General features: G+C 38.5%; 1 protein-coding gene and 1 long non-coding RNA gene across 3 annotated transcripts in view; one reads left to right on the forward strand and one right to left on the reverse strand.

The window, feature by feature from the left end:
- Positions 1 to 5,704: 5,704 nt before the first annotated feature.
- LOC116183900 (uncharacterized) lies at positions 5,705 to 6,991 on the reverse strand. Its single transcript, XR_004148605.2, has 3 exons — positions 6,780 to 6,991; positions 6,584 to 6,656; positions 5,705 to 5,944 (listed from the first exon to the last, which is right to left on the reverse strand). It is a non-coding gene; the product is annotated as an uncharacterized LOC116183900 (long non-coding RNA).
- The window catches only part of AGL (amylo-alpha-1,6-glucosidase and 4-alpha-glucanotransferase), a 35,038-nt gene continuing 15,229 nt past the window's right edge, over positions 6,986 to 26,794 (forward strand). The window contains exons 1-20 of one of the 2 annotated variants that reach the window (XM_021525328.3): positions 6,986 to 7,187; positions 8,419 to 8,568; positions 11,412 to 11,622; positions 12,465 to 12,631; positions 13,068 to 13,271; positions 17,175 to 17,356; positions 17,565 to 17,676; positions 17,952 to 18,072; positions 18,252 to 18,354; positions 18,443 to 18,540; positions 19,124 to 19,263; positions 20,956 to 21,143; positions 22,229 to 22,352; positions 23,401 to 23,564; positions 24,052 to 24,153; positions 24,384 to 24,536; positions 24,617 to 24,767; positions 25,919 to 26,043; positions 26,155 to 26,267; positions 26,381 to 26,515. In XM_021525328.3, the coding sequence (XP_021381003.2) occupies positions 8,487 to 8,568; positions 11,412 to 11,622; positions 12,465 to 12,631; positions 13,068 to 13,271; positions 17,175 to 17,356; positions 17,565 to 17,676; positions 17,952 to 18,072; positions 18,252 to 18,354; positions 18,443 to 18,540; positions 19,124 to 19,263; positions 20,956 to 21,143; positions 22,229 to 22,352; positions 23,401 to 23,564; positions 24,052 to 24,153; positions 24,384 to 24,536; positions 24,617 to 24,767; positions 25,919 to 26,043; positions 26,155 to 26,267; positions 26,381 to 26,515 (2,675 nt within the window). In that variant the 5' untranslated portion in view covers positions 6,986 to 7,187; positions 8,419 to 8,486. Of the gene's footprint in view, positions 7,188 to 8,418; positions 8,569 to 11,411; positions 11,623 to 12,464; positions 12,632 to 13,067; positions 13,272 to 17,174; positions 17,357 to 17,564; positions 17,677 to 17,951; positions 18,073 to 18,251; positions 18,355 to 18,442; positions 18,541 to 19,123; positions 19,264 to 20,955; positions 21,144 to 22,228; positions 22,353 to 22,712; positions 22,837 to 23,400; positions 23,565 to 24,051; positions 24,154 to 24,383; positions 24,537 to 24,616; positions 24,768 to 25,918; positions 26,044 to 26,154; positions 26,268 to 26,380; positions 26,516 to 26,794 lie in introns of both variants that reach the window. The other variant, XM_021525313.3, reaches the window with a different exon arrangement.

Consider the following 26,794-nt stretch of genomic DNA (forward strand, 5'->3'; position numbering starts at 1 on the left):
TGCTAAAGGGCTGCAAAGCAAGAAAACCAAGATAACACCAAGAGAACTAGGGAGAAGAAAACCAACTCTGTAACTACTGGGTACAGGTCCCCATACTTCTGCATGGGCAATCATCAATCTGTCTGGAAGGGCTCTTTTCAAACACAACAGTCTCATTAAAAAAATTATAAAATCAATAGTTCTGCAGCCTTAATGAAAATGTTTCTATGAAAGGGCACTGCTTGCTAATTTGTTAAGGGTCATATCCAGTATAAAGTAAACAGAATGCATTAGGGTATATGAGCTATAAAAAGTCCACAGTTGCATCTACTTTGTAAAGTGTACTGCAACTGTTATGTGTTCATAATAATTCTGTATTTGTTTCAAAGCCGATGTTCTAGCTTAACCAAATGAGATAGAGACATAGAGGGCTGGGGAGTGGGTTTGAATCTTCCTGCAAGCCTGAAGAGATAAAGCTGTGTAACCTACTATTGACCTGTGTCAGAGGATAAAGTGGCAAACAAATGAAACAACATCTAACATGAAAAGAAGCTGATGAGGGTTTTTTGCATCGTTTATTATAGGCACTTAAGGAATCAAGTGAAAGCTTATAATTTTGAAAGCAACAGGAATTTCGTAGAGGAGACTTCATTCCAAGTATATAAAGGGGAATTTCTTGTGCTTGAGAACCAAGAAAGCAATTAAGCAAATATATATAATTTTGGAAATTAACTATTGTGCAGTCCAAGGTTTATACTGATAGCTATTCTATTTTTTAAGCTCAAAGTTATATGGAAAACAATAAGCCATTGAAGAGAACCCATGTTTCCATGTGAGTCCTTCTAATCAACTTTCCTCTTAGGTATTAAGCTAACTATTCAGCAAAACTGTGCCATTTTAGGTCAGACCTTGCTCAAATTTCATATATGTGCACTGAACTCTATGTTACTGGCAAGGTTATAACCATAAAACATCACTTGATTTCAAATCAAGTAATGTGCAAAAAGGCTGCATCCCTACCAGATTGTTTTGATGATGGATAACTGGATCAAAGAATTTTTTGTTACTAGCATTACCTATTTTGAAATACTGAATTGTGTTTGAAAAAGTGCATTGGAATTGGCTAAATACATGCTGGATACTAGGCTTTCACTGAGGATAACAGTCCTGGCATTAATATTTACTCTTCTCTCTCTTGCGTAAACTACACACACAAACCCATGCATTTGAAGATTTTTCAAGCTTTCAGCATTTTCCAAGATTTTTAGCATTATTGTCTTAGTTAAAGATTTATTAGGGAATTAATAACAATATTTTTATCTTAGATATTAAGAATTCTTCCTACCAAATCAATTTGTATACGGTGAGATTTTTTACTCCCAAAGGAGAATGCTGAGTCATTGAAACAATCCTGACCATCTAAATGGAAATAAATGATGATAAAGTCACAATGTAGGATGAGATTTTTTTTCCCCCATAATTAATAATTTAGTCTCCCTTGAGATTTGGCACTGTTTCATACTTACCTAGTTTACCAATTTACTGTTAATTTACAATTTAGATTAAAATATTCCCCTTATGTTCAGAAATGCCCTTCTACTGTATGCATTTTTTGATTCTTTACTAATCACATTAATTTTGAAATTTTTTTATGTCACACATAAAAATTTAGACTTGGAACCGTATTTATATGAAAATACTTGTTTACCTAAAGGTAAAACGCATTTTATAGTTTTCAGTCAGTTACTGTACCAAGCCACCTGGTGGCAGTAGCAAATCGGTCAAATAAGATTTGCCATCTCATCTCAGGAATCCTTTCTCAGACAACCCATTTCCATTTCTTCACCTTTTCTCATCAGCTCCTAATTTGATTCCTTCATGGCTTTAAATGCATTCTTTGTTCAGAACCAGCATGTCTGTGGGTTTTGCAGTTGCTCTGGGTTCAAGCACAAGCAGTCCTGCTGGAGGGATGATGTCAGTTGTAGCAACATTCCAGTTAGTACATGCCCAATGCCCCTGTTGGGGGGACCATGTGGTGATGTTTGAGTACTCTCCATGGGAAGGGCTGCAGGGATTTTAGCTCTTACTTTAGCAAATCTCACTTAAGTTTTGTAAAGACTTTCAAAAGTTAATAAACAGGTCATAACATGGCTGGTAAAAGGCATATCCAACATTGTGAGCTGTGAAAAGAGTAAGGGAGAGAAGATTGTCTCATACTAGTTTTCAAGTTCTGTAAGCAGCAATCCTCCATTGATGAGCACAGGGTAATATCAAGCAAGGCGTAAAGGGACCCAGTCCAGACAGGCTATGGAAAGCTGCCTCCTGCAGAGCCAGGTTAGTACATGGTCACTTTGGAAGCCAGTACCTCCAAGGAAGCTCCAAACTTTCTCAGAAGCAAAATATCAAAGCCGTTCTATTCTACAAGACACTTTCCTCCAGCTGAAAGTGGTAGTGCTTCATACAGAGGCACTACCTCTGTATGGTGCTTCATATGTAGGATACTCAAAAAACTGGACAGCAGCAGCAGTTTGTACAAAAGCACAGTAATTCCTAGGTTCTGGGTGTTCACCTAGGAATCAATGCCCAGTAATGGGCAAACTACTTCTCATCAGTAATCCTACACTTAAATTTGTGGATAACCAAAAGACTTGATGATATCAATGAGACAAACACAAAGGACTGCTGTTTTCTGGTAGCAGCATTTGGAGATGGTTCAACTGTAAATGTTTTTGTGGTCTTATTGCTGTATAGCAAAAGATTTGCCAGTCTGAATTCCAGCTTTGTAGCACTTTAGAGCAACCACTGTTTTATCATCTTCCTTGTTCTTCCTGCTCATGTTTAATATCTTTTAAACAAATGCTTGTGGTAGTCATACATTTGGTGAAACATTTTCCTTCTGCAATATATTACACCATGTTAGCCTGTTCAAATTACCCTGGCTTGAATTCTGCCAGCACTGAAAGATTACAGAGCAGGACTACAGTTCTCATTATTAGCTTTCAGATAACCTCATGTAATTTTTATTTTTTTTTGCTTAAAAATCAGATGTCAAATATATAGAACAGAAAAGAAAAATCCTTTGGTTACCATTTGAACTCAAAAGACCTAGCTAGGTAAGATTTAAGGATTATTATTATAATGACCAGGAAAATATTAATGATATTCTCAGTATAGTTTGATATATTAGGAAGGAACATCATAAAGGAGAAGGAGTGTGCAAGAGACACTCTGATTATTTTTGAGGAGGAAATAGATCTGCTTGGTAAGACATTGCTACAGCTCATTTAGGAATAGATCCACTGAAGTCTTAAATCTCAACGTATCTCACTAGTGTTACATGGAACAATTCACAGGAAGACAGAAGTGCTGGTAGTGGCTCAGCACACTGGTATGATATGTTCTCCTTCTACAACAAAAATTGGCCCAGTATATGTGAATCAATTTTACACCTAATGAAGTTAAATGGTACAAGAATATAATTCAGATACTTAATTTTGTTTGCCAAGTCCCCATGTTTGCAGATTATTAATATCAAACTAATGTGATGGTTAGCTAAAGCAGTCAAATGTATCTAAAGTACTTATGTGAAAAGCTACATTTAATGACATTTTATATGGTCCTCTTTAAAGATATTTTCATTGAATTTTACAATTTTCTATTAAAAATTAAACTCGATTAAAAATTAACTTTCCATGGATGTTAGAGCATTGATTGTTTGAGGGCACACAGTAAAAGAATGGCCAAACTGGAATTGAAAACAAACCCAAAATGTTAATCTTTGAAAGGTCAAACACTTCCTTACATGAAAGGCCAGCAAGGACAAACTAAAGAGATTTGTGTCCTAGCATCTCCATCTCATATGATTTCTGACTTAAGTAGACATTTTTATTCCAGCCTATCATTTATTCACTGCCCATCAGGCTATTGCAATCCTTTCAGCCATTTAGAAGGGACTTTTTAAAAAAAGCTATAGGTGGTTACATCAATATTCTCACTAACGTTTTCACTCAATACTAGATTCTAATGTCTAAGAACATACCCAAATTTCTGCTGAGCATGTAATTGTCTAAGAAAGCACTTGTTTTCAGTCACTGCATAGCAAAGATCTAACTCAGAAAAGACTGAAGTTTAACCAAACTGCAGAGATATACTTTTAAAGAAAAGGAACTTTCTTTTAAGTTTGCATTTCTGGTTGAGAAATCTCCATTAGAAAACAAAAGCTAGACGGAAGACTCAACACCTCTTAAGCTTCTTATTGTTGGAAAAATAACACAGTGCTAATTAATGAACTCCCAGGGCATGAGTGTAGAGCATTGAGAAAAAAATGTGCTCACTTTAAATTTTATAAAGTCTCATATTTCCTGTGTGCAGGCCAAAGGAATCTGCTTTTAATTTTAGTAAGATGTTCAGCTTAGTTGTCTGTGTGCTACTTGGCTTTTACTGTTGTTATTGGGAAATATTTTTCTTTTACTAAACATAAAAAACTACTGCCATCATGAAAGTACTTCAACTTCAGAGTACTTTTTACCTTTTAAAACAGGCATAAGCAATATGACATTAGTGAGATGTGACACCTAGTGAAAAGCTCCCAAAGTGTATTGACACCACTACTAGGATAAGTGTTCTGTGTTGCAAAACAGGAGGAAAGAAAAGAGGACCACTAGGAAGGTGTATGTAAAAGGAATGAAGAATTCTAGTATGAGTAGATTTGAAACTGCTGCAAAATTATGCAGCAGTTCCTGATGATTAACATTGATATGGTATGTGGTATATCACAATCACACACAGAGAAACTGCAAACAGGATAAAATGGCACTGTGAAAATTGCCCCTTAGATGCCAGTGTAGCAAATGCTCAGTTGGTGTTGGTTGTGACAAAAGTGCAATGCTCAAAGGTAGCACTTGTGCATTCATGTTTTGATGGTTTCCACACAGAGAAAAACTGCTCAATTTACATGTGCTAAATGAACACAGACCCAAAGTCTGTAAGGGATGGGCCAACATAAGAGATGATGACGATGGAGAACGGATTAGAGAAGTCTGCTCCTGTTCCTGATTACCTCATTGAGAGACCTGCAACATTCATTATCTTTGAAGCAGTATTTTTTTATACTGATTTGAAAGCAAATGAAATTATACTAAGTGATTATAAATATATAAATTATACCAATTATTAAGTGATTTCACAGTACTTGGGCAACCTTTTTCTGTGTAGTGAATCAAGACCTTTATTCACACTGTTGACATCTGGTTTAGTTATAGTCACAAATTATGTCAAAATAACTGTCTCAGGCTTGGTTTCATAATAATTTTTGTCCACGACACTAAAAAAATCTTTTTCATAAACCTGGTTCCATTTCAAAATCTGTGTCAATGCATAGTATAGAGGAAATGTGCCAGTGCAAACCTAGTAAAGGTAGGGCGAGTTTCTGTATGGAGTAAGGAAATCAAAAGAGCCACATTTTAAAACTTAGTAACAGGACAGAAATTGCTTTCAATAATGCCCATTTGGTTCCTGTCTTGCTTTTCACAAAATATTCAACATGCACTTTAGGATAACTATTTATGCAAAGGACTTGGCTACGTAGGCATTATTTGCTCTCCCTCTCTTAGAGCTGCTCGCTATGTAAGCAGCTCATGAAATTTTAAATCCCAGCCCATTTTTACTATGTGACAGGACAACAGCATGGCCTGGAAAAGACACTTGTGTAAATCTCTGTGGCAGACTGAGTGACTGCAGTCACTTCAAGTTACTAAAGCTTGCAGGGACCCTAGAAAAAAGATGGTCCACATTTCTTTCAGTTACTTCAGTTTTGTTTCTACGGCTTCCAAGAACTGTGTTGTATTACCTTCTTTTCTGGGACACATCCAATTCAGAGGAAACAGCCAGCATGCCAGGAGAGCCAGGGTGCAAGTCTGTCCTGTATATGAACATAGGCCAGCAAGCTGAGTAAAGAATAAGGGGGCTGGAAAAGAAAAGGACAATGGGAGAATTCTACTGGGCAGGAAATAGCCATGTGAAATACCTCAGATTGTAAGTATCAAATCTGAATGAGCCTTGATGAGGTGAATCCTAAGGGAACTGCACTCAAAGGGGTGCTTTTCCTTTTTGCTCCATTCTGTCTAGGAAACCTAATATATGTCAAGGGCAGACAAGTTGACCTATTCACCTACACCAACATGAAAACTTTTCTCAACAATACCAAAAAACATTAACTGTAATGAGGAACAAATAGATTTTTTGAAATTTTCAGAGGGAGGAGCAAGTGAAAGAGAAAATTAAGGAGAAAAGCTACTAAATTATAAAAAAAACTTTAGCTTGAAATGAGTGGAAGTGGTTCCATTAATATCAAAACCTTTGGACTTTCCCTAAATGCACTGTAATTGGATAAACACTCTGCAGTAAAATACACTTATAAGGGTATGTGATGGGATGGCTAGAATTAAACGGTAAAGTCTAAATTGCAGGCTCCTTCCAATGCCACAAAGTACACCAACTTCGAAAAGAAGAAAAGAAGAAAAAACGAACTCAGTATAACACAGTGACTGTAAATTGAGAAGCACTTTTTTTAAAACATATTTCTAGGCAATAAAAATAGACTGACCTTCCAAAGCTGCAAGGCTGACCTTTACACTGGGGTGCAGTGTGAGAGGCCTGGAGCAATTGTCCCAGGTGTTCTGCAATACAAAACAATGGTAAGGGCTGCATGGGGTCAGCACTTCGGATGACAGTATGCTGCAAAACAAGGCGGCGAGGGGGTGTTGTTCTGCTGTTTGGGATTTTTTTAAAAACCATGCTACCTCTTGGTCAAAGACAGATCCACGGAGTTTGTAGTCTTGTCCACACACTATATATAGCACTTAAACTCTGGCTGACATCATGTTTTTTCAGCAGCGCAGCCTATCAGGATGGAGCCGGCCGCCCGGCGCTGGGTGCCGGCCCTGAGGCAGCGGGGCGGGCACGCTGAGGGAACTCGGCGGAGCGGCGTTCCAGTCACCGCAAGGAGCGGCTGGGCTCAGAGGCATCGGCCAGGACACTCCGGGCAACCTTTAAAGCCACCCAGCCCTCAGCAGAGTGCCCGGCAAACCGCACAGGGCTCCGCACCCAGGTGGCCGGGCTCCGCAGGGACACCTCTCGAGCCTGTGCGCACCAGCCGAGCGTGAAGGCGCTGGTGGGGCTGCGGCTGTAGAGGCTGCGGCAGCAGACAGGTACCCGCACGCCGCGCTGTCCGCGCTGCAAGGCCAGGCTCGCGCAGAGCCAGCCGGCTCGCTCGCTGCCGCAACAGCGGCACGGGGGGAGCCCCCGAGGTAGCCCTGAGGTATCTCTGGGAGAACCCTGGGGAACCCCTAAGGTATCCCCGAAGTTCCTTTCCGTTCAGGGCGCGCTTCGCGGGGCCGCCAGCAGAGGGGCGGGACTGGGAGCCAAAGGGGCGGGGTCGGTTCGGCGGGGCGAGGCCGAGAGCGGAAGAACGGGACCGGGAAGGGCGGGGCCGAAAACGGAGGGGCGGGGCGGAACGGAGGGGCGGGGCCGAGAATGGAGGGGCGGTGCCTAGGATGAAGGGGCGGGGCCGAGAATGGAGGGGCGGGGCCGAGAATGGAGGGGCGAGGCCGAGAATGGAGGGGCGAGGCCGGGCGGGGCCTTGAGCGGAGGGGCGGGGCGGGGCCCGCCGGGGAGCGGGCGAGAGCGGAGGGGCGGGGTAGCCCCGGCGGGGTAGCCCTGGCCCGGCCGCCCCGCAGCGCCGCCGGGGCGGGTCCTGGGCTCTCGCGGGAGCTGCGCCGGCGCCGCCCGTCTCCGAGCGCGGCTGCCGCGGAACCAATAAACTTTGTTAAAAAAAAAAAAAAAAAGACAAGAAAAGGGCAGGAAAGGAGCGGTGCTAGCGCGGCTGCGGGCAAGTGCGTTACTGATCGCCGAGCCAGGCCGGGGCGGCCGCTGCGGGCAGCTCCAGCCCCGGCTCCGCTCGGCCTCGGCAGCCGTCGCCCTCCGCAGGGAGCGGCGCCTCCGCCGCTCTGCGGGCCCGCTCGTGAGTATGGTGGAACGGCTCCGGTGGGCACCGCTCCCCACGGAGGGCGGCGGGGCGGCCGTGAGCGGCCTGGCGGGGCGCTCCGGCAGCGCCGGGGCGGGTGCGAAGAGTGACAGGTGTCAGGCTTCCCCTTCCCGGGGGCACCCCTCGGCTCTGGCTTCGGGCCGGGCCGCGCTGTGGGACGGGAGTTGCTCCGGAGTGCTGCCGGCGGCGGTCCCCGGCCGGGGCAGGGCTGGGCTCTGCCTGACAGCTCGTCCCGTACCGCCTCCCCTCCGCCCTGCCTGCAGTGCCGCGTCTCCGCGCTCCCCGGGACCGGGGAACATGTAAGCGCGGCCGGCGGCGTGAGGCTCCCCTGAGCGGCCGCGTGCTGCCGGGGGTCTCCGCTGAGCCGCGGGGTTTTGTCTGTTCCCTCACGGCAGGGCTTCCCTCTCCTTCCCCGCGCTGAGAGCGCCGGCGCGGCGGGAGCGCCGGACGGGCGGCTGCAGCCATGCCGGGCGGTAAGGAGACGCGGCTGCTGCACCTCGGCGAGATGGAGAAGCTGGACAAGACGCTCTTCAGGCTGGAGCAGGGTAGGTCGAGATGCTGGGGCTAGGTGAGAAGGAAATGGCCAGGACCTCGTCATCGTCTTTGCATGGTAGTGGAAGGAGAACTCGTCCTGAAGCGGAGAAATTTTGGTTTTGGGGATGTATGGGAGGTGTTGTTGGTTTCGGTTTGGTTGTGGGTTGTTTTGCTTTGTTTTGATTTGTTTCCACTGCAGAGCTCTATGGGCTTCACACTCAGTTTAATCTGACTCGTTAAACTCTTGAGAAATGAAGAGCAGATTGGCCAAGAGCCGTCAGTCTTCATGGGACTGAAGCGCAAAGCATTTTTCAGACAGGCCTTTTCCTTCTCCTTTTATAGCCTGTACTTCAGTGACCTGAAAAAGTCCTCATAAGTTAAGGTCTCCAGTGTTTTCCTTCTTATGCAGCACCCCATGTTTTAATATTGCAATTTTGAAATCTATTGGTAATACTTGCATTTTGCAAAGTCTGCAGGTTTGAGGTAGTGCTTCAGAATATAAGCTCTTTAGCACCTCCTAAATCTTGTTATCAGATTTGCTATATTATCAGGGCTATGTATCTTGTTGCATACATATAAGAACTTGATGTTATTTCTTCCTGAGAGTGCTTTTAAGTCTATATGTAAAAAAAAAGTCCAGAACCAAAAACCATCCACTAATTGGTCTACTGTTGTGCTGGTCAGCAAATTTTGACTATAAAACTAAAGCCCTTGTCTTTGAAAAACATTTTAGTAAGAGTTTTTGTGGATTTTTTTATGGCGTATTACTAATTTAGGAACATAAAGGAGCAAGATATTGATTCTTGAGAATAAAAGTTTTCTTCAACTATATTGATTCCAAAATCTTCTGACCAGCCTAATATAAGGAAATGTCAATAGTGAAGAAGTGCAGAGTTGATCCTAATTTCCATTTTTAACTTATCCATCAAGTTGTGTAAATTTTCTTGAAAGGAGGGAAGCAGAAGTGCATGGCTGTCAAATATCCAAAGTGCCCCTGCTGGTAGCAGTCTCTGAGAGGGCATAGCTAATTTTGAGCATAGCATTTCTGCTGTCAGTATAACTCTTAGAGGAAATAAGATATCAGTGGCATATATCCCTGTGATCTAATTTTAGTAATCCCTGTATCAAAATGTCAGGCCAGTACTGAAGAGAACATAGTTAACCTTCCAAAACTGGTTTTATACGTATATGTATTACATTCAAATGAGCTTCATTTTACCTGACAGACATTCAGATCTGAAAACAGCTGCTTTTCTTGGTGGGTTTTGGTGCAGTGGTGATTTTGTTAATAAGAGAAACAGAAAGCTGGATAACACTTACATTTAAATGTATTCAGATATTGAACTCTAGTATTAGTCCCCATTATTCTACTTAATAAGCAAGTCATTTTTTTCAGCTTAAGGTATTGTAGCTTGGTGTCCAGAATTTTTTACACTCTCATTCATTAGCTGTGTACATTCATTACATTCATTATCTGTGTACTAATAATTTTGCCCTTTTTTTGCAAGTACTCAGGTTTCTTTTACTCCCAGTTTTGTAGACTGCTAGGGCTAGAAGATGATTTACTGCACTTAGCTACGTGACTGGCATGTACTGTATAAGAACTTACATCTGTTTCATTCACTTGAACGAACCCTGTACTTGGCCACTTGTGATAGTGAACATCATACCTTTCTGAAACCTCCTGACTAAACATAATTTTTTATGTCTAACTCAGTAGAGTACATATGCTTTTATGTTCTAATTTTTTAACTTAAATTTTTCTCACTATCACAAGTATCTTAAGCTTAAACTTGAGCTTCTTTCTATGTGTGTGAGACCTGAAGCACACATTCAAGATTCCTTTAGTTTGTTGAGCTCTGAAAGTTTAACCATTTGTATATTGTAGATCACACACAAGTATACATAATTCTTCAGTTAAAACATAAGAAATGTACCTGTTTAGTGAATCTTCAGTGAATAATGAAGGTATTTGAAATATTTTGTGGTTGTAAATGTGTTCCTAATTTTTTTCAGATGTTTTCATGTCTGCTATATAGACTTGGTACATCTAAGTACTTAAAGACTATGTAATCCAAAATCTACATAAAATTGTCTGTAGTCTGATGATCATGGTGTTTTGCTGTATTTTATTTTCAAAACTTTGTGTAGCAAAGAAGATGAATGGTGCCATGTAAGGAAAAAGCATACATGTAAAGAACTGTGTTAGGAAGGAAGGGAGAGATAATGCAGTTTTGAGTGCTGCAATATAAAGTTTGAACCTATTAAAGACTGTCCAAAGTGAGGATGGTGAAGGGCCTTGAGGGGAAACTGAGGCATGGCTGAGGTTACTCGGCCTGTTCTGCCTGGAGGAGAGGAGACTGAGGGGAGACATTGCAATCTGCAACTTCCTTTTGAGGGGCTGACAGTGATCTCTGCTCTGTGGTGACAGTGACAGGACCCAAGGGAGTGGCCTGGAGCTGTGCCAGGGCAGGTTTCGGTTGGATATTTGGAAAAGGTTCTTCAACCCCAAGGTGGCTGGGCTCTGGGACAGGCTCCGTAGGGAAGTGGTGACAGCACCAAACCTGACAGAGTTCAAGGAACATTTGGACAATGCTCTCAGGCACATGGTGTGATTCCTGGAGTGTCCTGTGCAGGGCCAGGAGTTGGACTTGAGTGGTCCTTGTGTGTGCCTTCCAGCTCAGGATGTTTTATGATTCTATGCTGTAGAAACTTATAATTGTGCTGAAATTCTTAGTAGATATGATGGTGTTATTAATATAGTAGCAAATTAGGAATTGTAATAAGAGACTAGAAATATCTAGTCTTCCTGATCAAGTGATTTTACCTTTTGTCTTTTTCTTTTTTTCTTGAGGTTTTGAGCTACAATTCCGACTGGGCCCAACTCTTCAGGGCAAGCCTGTTACTGTGTATACAAATTATCCAGCTTCTGGAGAAGTATTTGATCGCCACAAGTTCAGGACACTGTCATGGCACAATCCCACAGGAAAAGAAGATGACTCTGACAAATACTGCAAGCTGGATCTCCAAATTTCTGGGTCATACCAGTACTATTTTAGTCTTGGGTAAGTGAAATTTGTATACCTGCAGCCAAATGCAATTGCTCCCTTGGTCTACATCTTAACATGAAAAACCCCCTTTTTTTCCATGCCTTTTTCAAATTGCAACCAAGGGACCAATTAAATCCACCAATGAAAGACAGTAACTGGTGGTTGTCTAGTACTTTCTGATGCAGAGGTATTCTGGAGAACACACAGAACCAAACTGATCAACTTTCTGTGAATGTTGGAGAACTGATCTATTTTTACAAGTTTTCAAATTCATCAGCATTCTAAGTATCTCAATGTTTATTTTGTACTCTCTTCATTGACTTTGAGGGTTGTTTTTTATCTAGCACAGAGGTTCTGGCATTCTTTACTTGGATCCTTTACTTTGTCTTTTGTTTTAGTGGGACAGCTGCAGAAGAGAATGCCACCATCTGTAATAATTGTAGTCTGGTATTTTATGTTTCTGGATGATGGGTGGTTAAATTCTTCCAGGCTTAAGACATTTAGCTTAGGTACCTTCCTGAGGATGGGGCTCAAAATGTAGATTTACATTGTAATAGATAGGCAGTTGTGCTTTCTGTGTTTCCATATGCCAAAAGGAGGAACCAGAACTCCCATCTCAGAAAATAGCAAAGGTATCTCACTTTTCCAGAGTTTTAAGCAGAGAGATGATGCATAAGAGATGAACATTTCAGTGTGTACTATTTACTTCATGTGTCATGCAGTCCTGTTCCCCCTGTGTCTCCAGGCCCTGTACTGGGTTACAATGTTTCTGAAAACCTATGCTATTTGAATTCTCTCTCTGAAATAGACTGGTAAAATGGGTGTTAATTATACCAATGAAAATTATTTTTTCCTAGAAATGAAAAAAGTGGTGGTGGTTACATAGTTGTGGATCCCATTTTGCATGTTGGAGCTGATAATCATGTGCTGCCTTTGGATTGTGTTACACTCCAGACATACCTGGCTAAGTGTCTGGGACCGTTTCATGAATGGGAAGATAGGCTTAAAGTGGCAAGAGAAACAGGTAATGCTAATAGACATATTCAAGGATAGAAGTTTTTGTTTTATGGTCAAAACTCAAAGTTACACAGAAGAGCTTCAGTGTAAACAATAGATTTTTTGTTGATTATATGTTTTCTACTATATTCAATTTCACTAACAGATTAAGTCAGTGAATTGATTAAAATATTGGCAGCAGTGCAAAAATTCAGGGAATTCCTAATATGGGAAACCACTTATTTTATTGTTTTCATTTCAGATAGACTTGAAAGTTTGTAAAACTGACAGGATGGTTTTTAAAGCTTGTGTTACATAGAATTTCAAGGGGAAGATTCAGATTAATTTACATTGGTTATTCCAAACAGTAGCTCTAAGTACATAAGTGCAGTTTATTATGCTTCTTTCACTTAACTTTGATTGGGGTTTTTTTCTCATTAAATAAACTGAGTTTTATTTCATAGGTTACAACATGATTCATTTTACGCCACTACAGACACTTGGACTGTCTAGATCATGTTATTCATTGGCTGACCAGTTGGAAGTAAACCCTGAATTTTCAAACCATAATAAAAAGTGCACTTGGAGTGATATAGGAGCGCTTGTGGAGAAACTGAAAAATGAATGGAATATGCTTTGCATCACAGATGTAGTCTACAATCATACTGGTACAACTTTTGTGTGTCCTATAATTAGATTTCATTATTTCCCTTAACTTCTTCCTCTTGAACCCGTTTTTAGTAGTTGTTTTAAACAATGCTATTGTCTTTGTCTTTGAGTCTGTCAATTCCAGGACAACTCCTTGCATTTATAACTGATAGATGTCTGTAACAGGTATAAAAGAACTTAGTATTGCTACTGAAAGAGTGAGGAGAGCCCTTCTTAAAAAGAATTAGAAAATTGTGTATCTGTAGTATAGTACTATACTCTATGGTATGCCTATCTTCATTATCTGTGGTGTGCAGTTCCCATATATTTAAACAGAGTCAGTATTATGAATTGTTTGAGCATAAACAAAGTACTTTCTTGTTAAACAGGGTATTATGCTTGTAGCTGCATAAAAGTAACTGCTCTAATATGGGTCTAATGTGCAGACTAGAAAAAGAGTTAGGACAAGAAGGTAGGATTAAGTAATGGGGAAAATGTTACAGCTCAGCCTGGGGGAAGAAAGAAGAGAGCTTTGTGTTTGGGGGAAGCTTTTTTTTAAGCATAGATATGTTAATACATCAAAGGTGTTACATTTCTTAATTGTGTGAGGGACAGTGGATTTTCTTCTGTGTGACCTGATGAAATTTAAAGTGTAGTACTTAATAATTTGTTGATTATTTGGAGAATGAGTTTTCTTTGTAATGCAGTTTCTACTACATACTGCGATCCTAAAGATAATTACCATTCTCATAGCAGGGACTACTACAAGGGGTTATTTAGATTGATGTCTTTTGAGGCTCAAAAATATCTAAAAATAAATAATTTGTGAATTTCAAGGTTTATTTGCTTTAGTTCTTTGGTGTTGACTTTTGCCAAACATTCCTGTCCAATCAGCCTTGAACACAGTGCTTTCCCTGTCTGTTTGTTGAGAAGTTACTAATTATAGTTTTTGGCTCTGTGTATGAAGGAATCAGGCTTTTAAACATATCCCAATTCTGGATAAGAACTTGCTTAAGCTTTTCAACTAGGGATAAAAAAATGTCTTACACTTTTCAACTAGATGTCCAGTTTTTCTTAGAGATGCTTGAGATCCTCTTGTTTTTGAACAGTGTATATTTGAATGCTACTAAGGAGAATGGTTTTAGATGGACAGAAAGATCTTAACTGTAATAGTTACACACCAGAATATATTTGAGAAGGAAAATATGTTATTTTGCTACATTTGTAGAAAGACTTTTTCAGGTTACATTCAGAGTTAATGTAATTTTCATTGGGATGGATGACTCAACATTTGTACTATGGTGAAAAGATGTTCAGAGGTGTCTTCTAAGAGGATAGAAATATTCAGATGATTGTGGCTCTTAGATCATCAAGCAAGGTATCCTTAATGACATTGTTGCCTTAATGACCCCTGAGCTTACAGTGGTTCTGTCTATTGGTAGTTTCTGCTTTCTACTGGAGACCATTGTATAATAATGGCATTGCTTCCCCTCTGCTCCTGTGGGAGCCAAGCAGCATCACCTGCAAGATCAGGCATTAAGCTGAGGTGTTTGGTGTTCACCCTGGAGCAAAGCCCATACTGTGGGCACAGCAGGGAACAGTGGGAACCAGCTCTGGATATCTCTGTGAGGCTCTAATGAAGGGCAGCATCTGTGGCTCAACTTGAAAAGTGAAGTTATGAGCTGATGTAAAATGTCCCTGAGCCTTTGGCATCTTTGCAGGAGTATCATGGATAAACTTGCAAACCCTCTCTGGTAACTGGGAATATTCAAATAAGAAATATGTTTACATTTACTTTTCACCAGGAGACAGAAAAAAGACAGCTGGGTTTTTTTCTTTTCTGAGCTTTCCATGGCTGTAATAAATCGTATAAAGTAGTAAAAGTAAAGTGAAGTAAATTATGTATTACTTTTCTTTCCCAAGAGGCTACTGTTGTACAATTGCAATATAGCACTTGAGAAAAATCTTACCTTCAAGTAAGGTTTGTGTTTAATTCATGTAAAAAATTAGTTAGTCAGTTAAGAGAATAATTTCAGGTTTTTATAAGAAGAATGTAGTTAATTTTAGAAAGTTTTCTGTATTTCCTCATCTTGGTGTTTCCATATTCCTATGCTTACTTTATTCTATACACACACTCTTTGCTATGTTCTTTTTTCCTTAGCTGTAGGAAATGTAATCGCCAGCGATGTTTTGTATAATTTTTCTTCTGCAGAGTTAGATTTCTCTTGGTGTTACTTTGTGAATCACTGGAACTTGCCTTCTGATCAGGAAGCATCCTTCTGTTCCGTACCAGAGTTAATGGAAGGCCTTTTTATAAATGACTTTTTTTAAATGCTAACCCTTTAGGTTTAAATTATATGTTGCATTTTTAGAATTATTTGTATTTACTTATGAAATTTCTTTGTAGTAAATTATAGTTCGTGTTAGAAGAATAGAACAAGCTGGTTTTGCTTTTTGCAGAAGAAAGTTTTTTTCAGAATTAGTAAAGGATAAAGAAAAAAGAGCAGGAGGGAATAATCTTTTTGGCCTGGAACAGCCTTTATCAGCCTAACTTGATATTGCTTTACATAACTTTAAAACATGGTGGGTTTAGTAGTAGGTTGTATTTAAACCACAAGGATTTTAATTTCCACAAATGGTTTGACTTTATAATGATGTTTTGCCATATCTTGAGATCCAATGTACAAGAGTGCTCAGAAGAGCTGTTCATATTATAGACTGAACTAGTAGTTCTCTTTTTCACTTTGACATTTTCTGTTTTAAGTCTTTGAACTAAGCAGACTTAGGATTTTAAGTGTTATTTGTTCTGCTATAATTCTGGACACATTCATGTTTTCAATATAATAATTTGTTATGTATTTTCCCATATGTGAAGTACTACTTCTGTTTCTATCAGCTTTTCTGAAAACCTGGTTTTTGTTCTTGGGCATTCTGTGAGGTTTTCTTTTTATTTTCAGTTTTATAATGTAGTATTTCCATTTGAAATATTCATTCAGAAGACTATATTAAATTTATTTGCATTTAAACAGTGTAGCAAAAGAGTTGCAAAAATAGAAAGAAATTAACTCTGGTATTTTTCTTCATTATTACACTTCCAAAATAAAATTCTGTGTTGTGTATGTATTTACCTGTACTGCTGCATGCGTGCTGTCTATATTAGAATACAACACCTGTGTTCTAGTGAAGGCTCCTTATGTTCCCTAAGTTAATTTTTAATGTTCAGCATATCTTCTGGTGCTTGTTGATGCTGCAGGGAAAGCTTGGCAGATAGACACAGAGTGTAGTGTTTGGCCTGAATGAGTGTTCCATTTGCATGCACCAGACAGTGCTCTCATCTTGCTGCGTAAGACTGAGTGATGTTGCTTCCTACAACTCAGCTTCTTTCTATGGACACAAGTATCACAGCTAATCCTTGCTTAAATGCCCATTTAACTATATTTTGCATTAAATTTTTTGGGTGTGTGCACTCTTCCTCTCTGGCTGTGTGTGGTATCTTGACAGGATGAAGATTATTAAAAAATAAACAACTTTATAATACAAAGTTTGGGATGTGTGATTGACTTTCAGCACCTCAAGAATATCAGGATTTTGCATTCAATATTTGGTGTATTTCTTGCACCATAATTTGATTTTTTTGTGTGTTTTAGAATTGGTGATACTATTGCATATCTTTATGTAACTAACAAAAACTTTTTTTTACAGTCTCTGCAGTTGTATTTTTGACCAAAAAATAAGTAATAATGCTTCTGCACAAGATAAAATTTTCTATTGACATGGCGAACTTCAGTTGAAATGTGAATGAACTATATGTGCTATAATACCTCAGCTTCTTGATGTTAAGATGTTTACAAAATACAACAAACGGTTCAGCTTATATATTTATGGTTTTGTTTGGTTTTTCCCCACTTCTTTTCTTCACTAAGCTACTAACAGTGAATGGCTCAGGATACATCCTGAATGTGGGTATAACCTTGTAAATTCTCCTCACCTGAAGCCAGCTTGGGTCCTGGACAGAGCTCTGTGGCACTTGACCGGTATGGTGGCTGATGGAAAGTGTATTGCCAAAGGGGTCCCTCCCTTGATTGAAAATGATCAGCACTTGAATGTAAGTGAATGAGAACTAAGTATGAGCTCATGAACTGCATAAGTAGCTGAACAAACCTTTAATATCTCTGGGGTTGTGTAAATGCACAAAAAATGGTGTACGCTTTGCAGATAGATTTAGTGAAATAAGCCCTTATTCCCCCCTTTTTTAAAAACTTAATTATATTAACAAACAACCTTAGTAACTAATGCAATTTTTATTTTTACAGTGTTTGCGTAAAATAATTTATGAAGATATATATCCAAAACTGAAACTATGGGAATTTTTCCAAGTGGATGTTAACAAAGCTGTTCAGCAATTTAAAACCCTTCTAACCCAAGGTAAAGGAAGACTATGTTGCTGAAGCATGTGAATAATATATTTATAATTCAAGAGACATTGGTAAACTCAACAGTTAGACAGAAAAAAAGATAATGCTATTTTTTGCTATGTGAGACATCCACTGTGCTGATTTAAGCATACAGGAATGCTTTGAGGGCTAGGAATATCTTCAGAGACCCCTTCAATACCTTCATCCACCTGCATCTCAGTTATGCTACAATTATAAAAGTTGTATGTCTGTTAAATGTAATTCCTGTTTTTACTTTATTCTCAGGCAAAATGGGCACTAAATCTGATCCAAATCAACATCTTGAAATAGTTCAGGACCCTGATTATAGGCGGCTTGGCTGTACTGTAGATATGAACATAGCACTGGCAACATTTATACCGCACAGGTACCGCTTTACTGATTACAAGTTAAAATCTAAGTGAAGCTAAACTTACAAAGCCCAAAAAAGACATTTTTTTCAGACATGAGGAAAAATTAGGTTTTGATTCCTTTTAGTAATTTATGCTGCATGTTTTAAAATTTTTTTTTCTAATTGTTCTCTGCTTTTAATGTCCTCCTGATAAGCAATGGACCAGCTGCCATAGAAGAATGTTGTAACTGGTTTCGCAAGAGGATTGAGGAACTAAATGCTGAGCAATACAGACAAACTAGTCACCATCAAGAACAGGTGTTGAAATTACTGTTTTAATGCTGAATTGTTTAAAATTGCAAATAAATGCAGGCATTTCAATAATGCATAATTCAATTACTTCCAGGCTGTCAATTGCCTTGTGGGGACTGTGGTTTATGAACGAATCGCTTGTCATGGTCCTAAGCTGGGACCTATCAGTAGAAAACATCCCTTGGTTACCAGGTATATACATGTTTTCTTGTTTGTTTGGAAATGATTAGAATCTGTCCAGGGAAAGCAAGTTCAAAGTTCAGTAAAAGTATACATTTATATGTAGAAATATGTTTTCTTTGACACGGACAAATGCCACTTAGCAAATTGACAGGATTTTTTTAAGCAACAGCAATCACTATTTGAGAAACAAATGTGATCAGAAAGCATGAGACAATATTCAGAACACATCAAAACCTTACATAGTGCAAATTGCTGTTGTAGGTGGAAGAGGAATGGAGCTAGGAAAGTTTACACCTTTCATGTTTAATGTACTTGATGCCACTCATATCTAAAGAGCTATGGCTTTACTCTTACATTACCACCTGACACCAAGATAGTGGCACCATCTGTTCTTGCTCCTTCAAAGCTTCCTTCAAAATAGAAAACTCTCCATCATTTATGCAAGTTGCTCTCTTTTTTTATCTGTATTATGTACAAGCCAGTTTAGAGCAGATACTTTAATTTCAAAGACAATGAATTGCAGCTTAGGTTACCATACGTGTTTGATGCTTGTCTCTTTGATTTCTCTTTTAATTGCCTGTCTGTTCCATAGGTATTTTACATATCCATTTGAAGAGCGAACTGTGGAGGAAGAAGAAACTATGATACATCAGCCAGATAAAGCTTGTTATTTCATGGCTCATAATGGCTGGGTTATGGGAGATGATCCTCTTAGAAACTTTGCAGAGCCAGGTTTGTAAAATAAATTTGAATTCTTACAAACCATTTGATACTCTAGCTGAAGCAATAAGGATTTTATTTAATCTGTGTTTTTTTCCAGATGTATTCCTATGAAGCTGCAGCATAGCAGATACTAAGCTTATAGCACTTTAATTTCCCATTCAGCATACAGATGAACTGTAAGAACTGGAATTTGAGGAACAGTTTTACAAGATTTGAGAGGGGAATTACCAGCTTTCTGCCACTGAAATGGGGATGTCCTGCCTCCCCACTTCTGTCATTGTCTTTGTTGCTTACTTTGTACTTTGTTCCAACACCAGTGCTTGTTGGCATTTCCATGAGACAATGACAGTGTGGCAGAAAAACTAATGCAATGAAAAGGTGAATAGTGTTTTACTGCATTAGTGAGCAAAAACTGGATCCTTGAAAAGTCTGCTGAGTGGCAGTCAGGCAGTCAAGAGATGACCCAGTTAATCCAAATTACGTATGCAGATTACTTGTGAAGATAAAATAGGGCATGAAATCACCATGCAGTAAAATACTGCATTTTAACTCCTTTGGGGACAATGTTGATACTCAATAAATGCAAAAAACCCTTGTGTTCAGAGTAGCCATTCACTTGGTAAACTAAATTAAACAAAGGCCAGTTTAATTGTAATTAAAAATTGTCTGAAAGTTTGAGTCTGCTTTACAAGCTAATCTGGTGATACTCCAGAGTGATCTGCAGTTAGCAAACATTTCATTTCTGCAAAGTAATCTACACCCCTTTCACTAAATTTTATTTACTTTTATTATCCTCAAGGATTGAGATAATATATATTTCAAGAGTGTTTTTGTTCACTTTCCTTCAGATTATTGCCCTTTCTTCTAGGCAGACTTTTGTTTTTTTTTTCCTCTCAGTCACTGGCTTTAGTTAGCATTCTTCGTTTCCATTACTGAGATTTCGCTTGTAACTCAGCTACAGGATTTTGAGTGCTTTATATTTGTGTTATGCCTTTGTTTTATGCCACTCATTATTTTAACTGAACACAATGTGAAAATGTGGTACACAAAGGCACTGTAAAGGAATTGCAAAACAAATGCAGTCAGTTCTCTAAATGCTCCTTTGAAAAACATCCAAAGAAAACAGTTTTTCTGTCTGTCTGGCTGTGCTGCTATTAGTGAAGAAAAGGGTTGTCTGTGCTTATGTGAGAGTTTTGGGAATTTGTGGTAATTTACAGTTCCCTTTTTTTACTTACTGGCTTTGGAAATTCATCACAGTCTGTTGTTAATAGAAGATAAAATTGTAAATTGGGGCTGTGACAGATTATGATAACACAGTGAGGTTATTTTTTGAATTTGACCAGTGTGAAAAACAAAACTACTGATTTTGTTTGTTTGATGTTTTTTTCGTTTTCTGAAGTACAAGTTTTTATACTACATTGAAGAATTAAAAGGCGTTTAGTTCAATCTGAAGAATTGTTGCAGTATCACTACAGAAGCTAAATGTTCCCATGGAAGAGTGTGAAATTTTACATCAGTGTAGTGTTTATACACTTTTGAGTTGATATGGTTTTTGTTAGGATTTTTACTGTTCATTACAGTGTTGTTCTATTCTCCAGCAGTAGAAAATGCCACATTTTCATTTTGGTGCACATTCTATGCTCTCTGTCTGTCTCCATATATATATATACACACACTGAAGTCAATTTATTTCCTTTACAGGTTCAAATGTGTACTTGAGAAGAGAGCTCATTTGTTGGGGAGACAGTGTGAAACTGCGTTATGGTAATAAACCTGAAGACTGCCCATACCTCTGGGCACATATGAAAAAATACACTGAAATCACTGCCAAATATTTCCATGGGGTTCGTCTGGACAACTGTCACTCAACACCTATTCATGTAGCTGAGGTACGCAAAATGAAGTATGTTTGTTATAAAGCAGCTGCCTGTCTGTGAAATAGGTCCTGCAGATTTCACAGCAGCAGTGCAGGACTTATGTGGCAGAGTTTAAGTGGGAATGAATCTTCCTCATTGCATAAAATGAAGGTTTCTTGTCTGGTGATGTTCAGAAATGGCTTCAGTTACCTTAAACTGTAGAGTGGTATAGTTATTGTATCTTTTACTTCTCTACTTTAGCTGAAATATTGTGGACGTGGATGGGCTTGGCTTTCTTTTCCCTCATTGAGCTGTGGTTGTAGTGCAATGACTGCCAATATCCAGTATGTCAGTTTGAGCTGGAGCCATTGCCAAGGCTTGATTGAAAGTCTGGTTTGTTTGGGGTTTTTTTGCCACATATATTTTGCTATTGCTAAATTAAACAGGAAGTGGTTAACTTCACAGAATTTAAAAGCTGGTAATGAGCTCCTGCAACAAGTTTCATCTGGCAGGTGCATTGCTAAGATTAGTGCTTCTTGTTTCCCAGGGAGCTGACTATGTCCCAGAGTTGTACTTGCCTAGTAAATTAGCTTTAAATACGTTTGAAGTAGTGCAGCTTGTTAGTGCTTAGTCTTAACTTTGTAACAGACATTACCTAAACCTATGAAGAGCTTTCTAAAACAAGTTGATTTGCCCCTTCAAGTTGTAAGTAGCTCCTAAATGCAGTCTTTTCAAAACTTCTGCCATTCTTTTGTTCAGTGTTAACTATTTTTGGAATGGTGTCTGCAAAGGCTTACCCTGAAGTGCTGCTCAGATTTCTTAGTTCAATAAGTATCTCTTTTATCCAACCTTTGCTCTTGTATTTTGAGCTAAGGTTTTGTTTTAAGACAAAGTAGTAGTTAGCTTAAAATCTATGGAAAAATTCCTAGAATTACTCAATCCATAAGTAATATCTGTAAAATATAACCATGATTTTCTGAAACTTTCATGTTATCAATATTTTTAATGTGCTGCATATATTGAATGATGGTTTATGTTCTGTTAACATTTATGTTAATTTTTGTGTATACATAGCTGATAATGGATGTCTTGCATTAAAAATGTATTGTAATCTATAGGAGATGCTAGCAACAGCCAGATCAGTCAGACCTAATCTTTATGTGATAGCTGAACTCTTCACGGGCAGTGAGTACATTGACAATGTTTTTGTCAACCGCCTGGGAATTACCAGCCTGATTAGAGGTACAATAAGCAGTTGAAAATTATGTAGGATTGTCATGTATGGTTTGGAGTTTTAAATGTGAAACTAACATTGGTATGCTTTTTTATTTTTCTTATATATTCATGTTCTTTGCTTATGCAATTATCTTTTCTTCATGTTCTGTTTAACTTCTCCTGTGTTGTATGTCAATTCTTGGTTTCGCTTATGTTTGTGTGTCCTCTTCTGTGTAACAACTTGTTTTGTTCCTTAATTTTGGCTTTCTATTTATCTTTGCTGCATGGCATTTTCCTATTGTCCTATCCCTGCCTAGCTTTGAAACTTGTCCTTTTTTGTATATACCTTTCCCTTTTCTGTGGCTTTTTTGGCTGTGCTTTTTGCAGTACATGCTGGACACAGCTAGAAAATTGCGAGCCGATTTGTATGTAGTGGCTGAACTGTTCACAGGAAATGAGGAGCTGGACAATATCTTTGTGAATAGGCTGGGCATTACCTCCTTAATAAGAGGTAGGCTTGCTGCTTGTGTGGTCTCTTTCCAACAAGAGATTATAGATGACATGCTTTTTCCAAGAAAAAGTTTTCTACTGGATTATGCACTTTAAATTTCATACTCCATATAATCAGATGTACAGGTTCTGTGTTGTGACTTTTTTGATAATAGGCAAAAAATAAAGTACGCGCCATAAAATAAGAGAAGGCCTCCTTTGTTAGTTTACAGAAGGTTAAATGTTTTACTCTTGATCTAGTGAAGGAAAAAGGAGTTGTAGCACAATTCTGCTATGTAAGTCCTGCATTTTGTCTGATTTTTGTTGCATGAGTTTTTTAAAGCCTGTGAGAATCAGTTTGATCTCTGCTTTATCTTTTTTTCCCATTAGCTTTCTCTTCCTTAATACATTATAGTAAATTGAATATTCCAGTTTCCACACTGGAGAATATGGCTATATGTGTTTGATTTTTTAATGATTGAACAAACCAAAATAACAACTTCTAAATGCCACATTAACACCTTTGTGTGTGCTGTCCTGTGTGGTAGTTATTGTTATGCAAACACTTAGGTATTCTGTTCTGTAGAGGCCATGACTGCCTACAATAGCCATGAAGAGGGGCGGCTGGTCTATCGGTTTGGAGGTGAGCCTGTCGGATCTTTCGTGCAGCCACGTTTGAGGCCTTTGATGCCAGCTATTGCTCATGCACTGTTTATGGATATTACACATGATAATGAATGTCCAATTCAGGTGAGCATATAAACAAACAAAAAAATTACCTTTAACATTTTCGGGAGTGACATTTCAAACTGTGGGAGGGCTTGATGCAATCTGGATAACCTGAACAATATTTAGAACAAATACAGTGTGTAACAATACCTTCTGACATTCAAGATTGGTCTTTCAAGGGAGAAATATATAAAGTTACTAAATAAGCTGGTTTGAGTCTTTCATCAAGCTGCTGTAAGCAGCTTATTGACCTGTTCTTCTGAACTTGTTTACAGGCAGGAATGAAAGAAAGTAGTGGGCAGGGAGTGTTTATTTTGATGATTTTCTGAAGTTGCTTTTCTTAGTTAATTTGCAGAAATTTTCTCCAATAATTGTATTGTAATTGAAGAAATTATGACCATGGCATTAGCACTTTCTTTGTTAGATTGAGTGTATCTTCTGTATGCTGAACTGAAAGGATTGAATTTTCTTGGTTTCACTATTCATTACCTATATTTTTTTGATGCAGCACCGATCTGCATATGATGCTCTTCCTAGTGCAATGATTGTTTCCATGGCATGCTGTGCTACAGGAAGCACCAAAGGTTATGATGAGCTAGTACCACACCAGGTACGTGTCTCCAGTTCAACTCCGAAGCTACCTTTAAAAATACCTTTTTTTCTCATCCTAGAACACATATTTTAGTGTTGTTCATTTGAAATTCCAAGCAATTTGGTGTCTGGTGTTATTTCAGATTGTTCAACTTTGAATTTATTATACAGTTCAGACCTCAAGGTGTGGTAGTTTTTATTTCCCAGAGTTGTTCATATTTGCTTAAAGTTGTTTTTTTTTTTTTACAGATCTCTGTAGTATCTGAAGAAAGGTTTTATGCAAAATGGAATCCAGCAGCACATCTGACCTCTGGTGAAGTTAATTTCCAGACAGGAATTCTAGCAGGAAGGCTGGCCATAAACAGGCTGCATCAGGAGCTGGGGGCTAAAGGCTTTAATCAGGCAAGAAGTGAGGGTAGCACTGTGATTTCTTCATATGTGTGCTCTGAGTGAGCACAATTGCAATGTTATGTCTTTTCTAGGTGTATGTAGATCAAGTTGATGAAGATATAGTTGCAGTGACAAGACACTGCCCTAACACACACCAGTCGGTGGTGGCTGTGTGTCGAACTGCCTTCAGGGATCCTAAAACTTGTTTCTACAGTAAAGAAGTACCTGAAATGTGTATCCCAGGTAAAGAAACTTCTTTCCAAAAACTGTTGACATGTACAAAAATTTCAAGTTATTCATGCTTTTTAACTTCAAGCACATGCTCATTAATTCCATATGAGAACTTTCAGTGTATAACACTCCTTTTATATGTAGTAAGACCTATGTCCTAGAAGTGGTTACAGAACCAATAACAGACTTGCAGTGCTTAGGGTTTTCAAAAACATTCATATTGAGTATATTCCTGCTGCAAGCTCTCCTTAAAGTGTGGGAGGGAGGTTTATGGTCTTGTTTGTGAACTAGTAATAGTTAATAGTGAGATGGTTAATGGTATGGAGTTGGGGGATTACTCTTTATTCTGTTATACTGAGGAAAAAGGCTAAAATTTTCTCCTATTTATTTATTCCATTGTTCAGCTTTCAAGCACATATAGCAAATTTGTAGCTTGAAAATATATCTTGATAAGAGCTCCGTATTGAATAAGTTAATGTAAAGACAATATGCATGCGGTACTTATATTAATACATGGTATATGTATGCAAGACATAATTAATTATGTGGAGTATTTACTGTACTTTAAAGTAGCACAGTGTAATGATTTCTATACATTACCTGGACATGTCTCTGAAGAGAAGCTTTCCAAACTGGCTTTTTAAATATACTTAGTTCTTTGAGTGCATCTGTGTGCTTGTTTTAAAATCAGTCACATTATGTTTAAGTTATTTACAAGATGTGCATACCTTATGTCTGTGAATTGTTTAAAGGATGGAGTAAATTAGAATTTTTATATTAATAATAAATTGTTACCCTTTAAAGATAAACCATCTGTATCTGCAATTTGGAGAGCAGTCTAGCACAAAGATAATAGGCAAATTAAGAAAGCTGATGACCATTAAAAGACAGGTTGTTATTCTCTCATTATCTGATTTTATGATTAATTTATTATTAAATAACAAATATTACCATTTTAAATATAGTACAGCATAGGAGTGTGTAGTGAATATATTTATAGGTCTTTAAAATACTTGCCATATGTTTCTCTTCTGCTGTACGACTAAGACTTGGATATTGAATATCCAGCTTTTTCATTTTAGTTTTTGTTTCATAATTTCAAAAGAATCACTTTTTGAATTTCAAGTATCCTAAGAGCTGCAACATGGTTTAACTTTTTCTAGGAAAAATAGACGAAGTAGTACTTGAGGCAAGGACTATTGAGAGAAGTGCTAGTCCTTACAAAAAAGATCTACATTTTATAAATGGATTGCCAAATTTCACAATGGAGCTCAGAGAGCATATCCAGGTAATTAGCCTCCTTCATCCATGTTCTGATGTAATATTTTTTTATTTTGTTTCATTTTATATTAGAAAATAGACAGTGGATTTCAGTTGCAAATTTGTTTTCTTTTTTAAGATAAAAGACAGTAAAATCATAAAGCAAGCTGGAACTGCTATAAAAGGGCCAAATGAATTTGTTCAAGAAATTGAATTTGAAAGATTAACACCAGGAAGTGTAATAGTATTCAGGTATGTTATTATAATTGCCAGATGGCTGTGTGAGTTTGAAGAGAGTGATGGGAGACTGGAGAATAGTTCTTCTAAGTGCTGTATTTCTACAAGATATGCATTTTTATTTACAGAGTTAGTCTGGACCCAAAGGCACAAGAGGCTGTGGGGATACTCCGCAATCATTTGGTCCAGTTCAGCTCTCATTTTAAATCTGGAAGTCTTCCTGATGATCACTCAGCACCAATATTAAAAACGCCGTTTTCTTCGTAAGTAGTCTTTTAAGTTTCTGTCTTAGCACCAGAGAGCTACTAGGGGAGCAGAGAATATTATGTACATCTACTGAGGGTTGTTGAGTTTTGGTGGTGGCGGTACAGATGGGGTTTGAATTGTCAGAGTGCAGTGAAAACTCTGAGAGATCATCTTATATGTATAATACTTAGTGGGGCCAATACTGAAAAATTTCACAGTTTGTGGAATTGCTGCCTGAAGTAGACTTTCTAACATGGTCTGCTTCTTAGTTTTGTGGTGTGATTGTTTGTGTGTGA

The sequence above is a fragment of the Lonchura striata genome, chromosome 9 (genome assembly GCF_046129695.1).
Source record: "Lonchura striata isolate bLonStr1 chromosome 9, bLonStr1.mat, whole genome shotgun sequence".
Taxonomy (NCBI): Eukaryota; Metazoa; Chordata; class Aves; order Passeriformes; family Estrildidae; genus Lonchura; species Lonchura striata.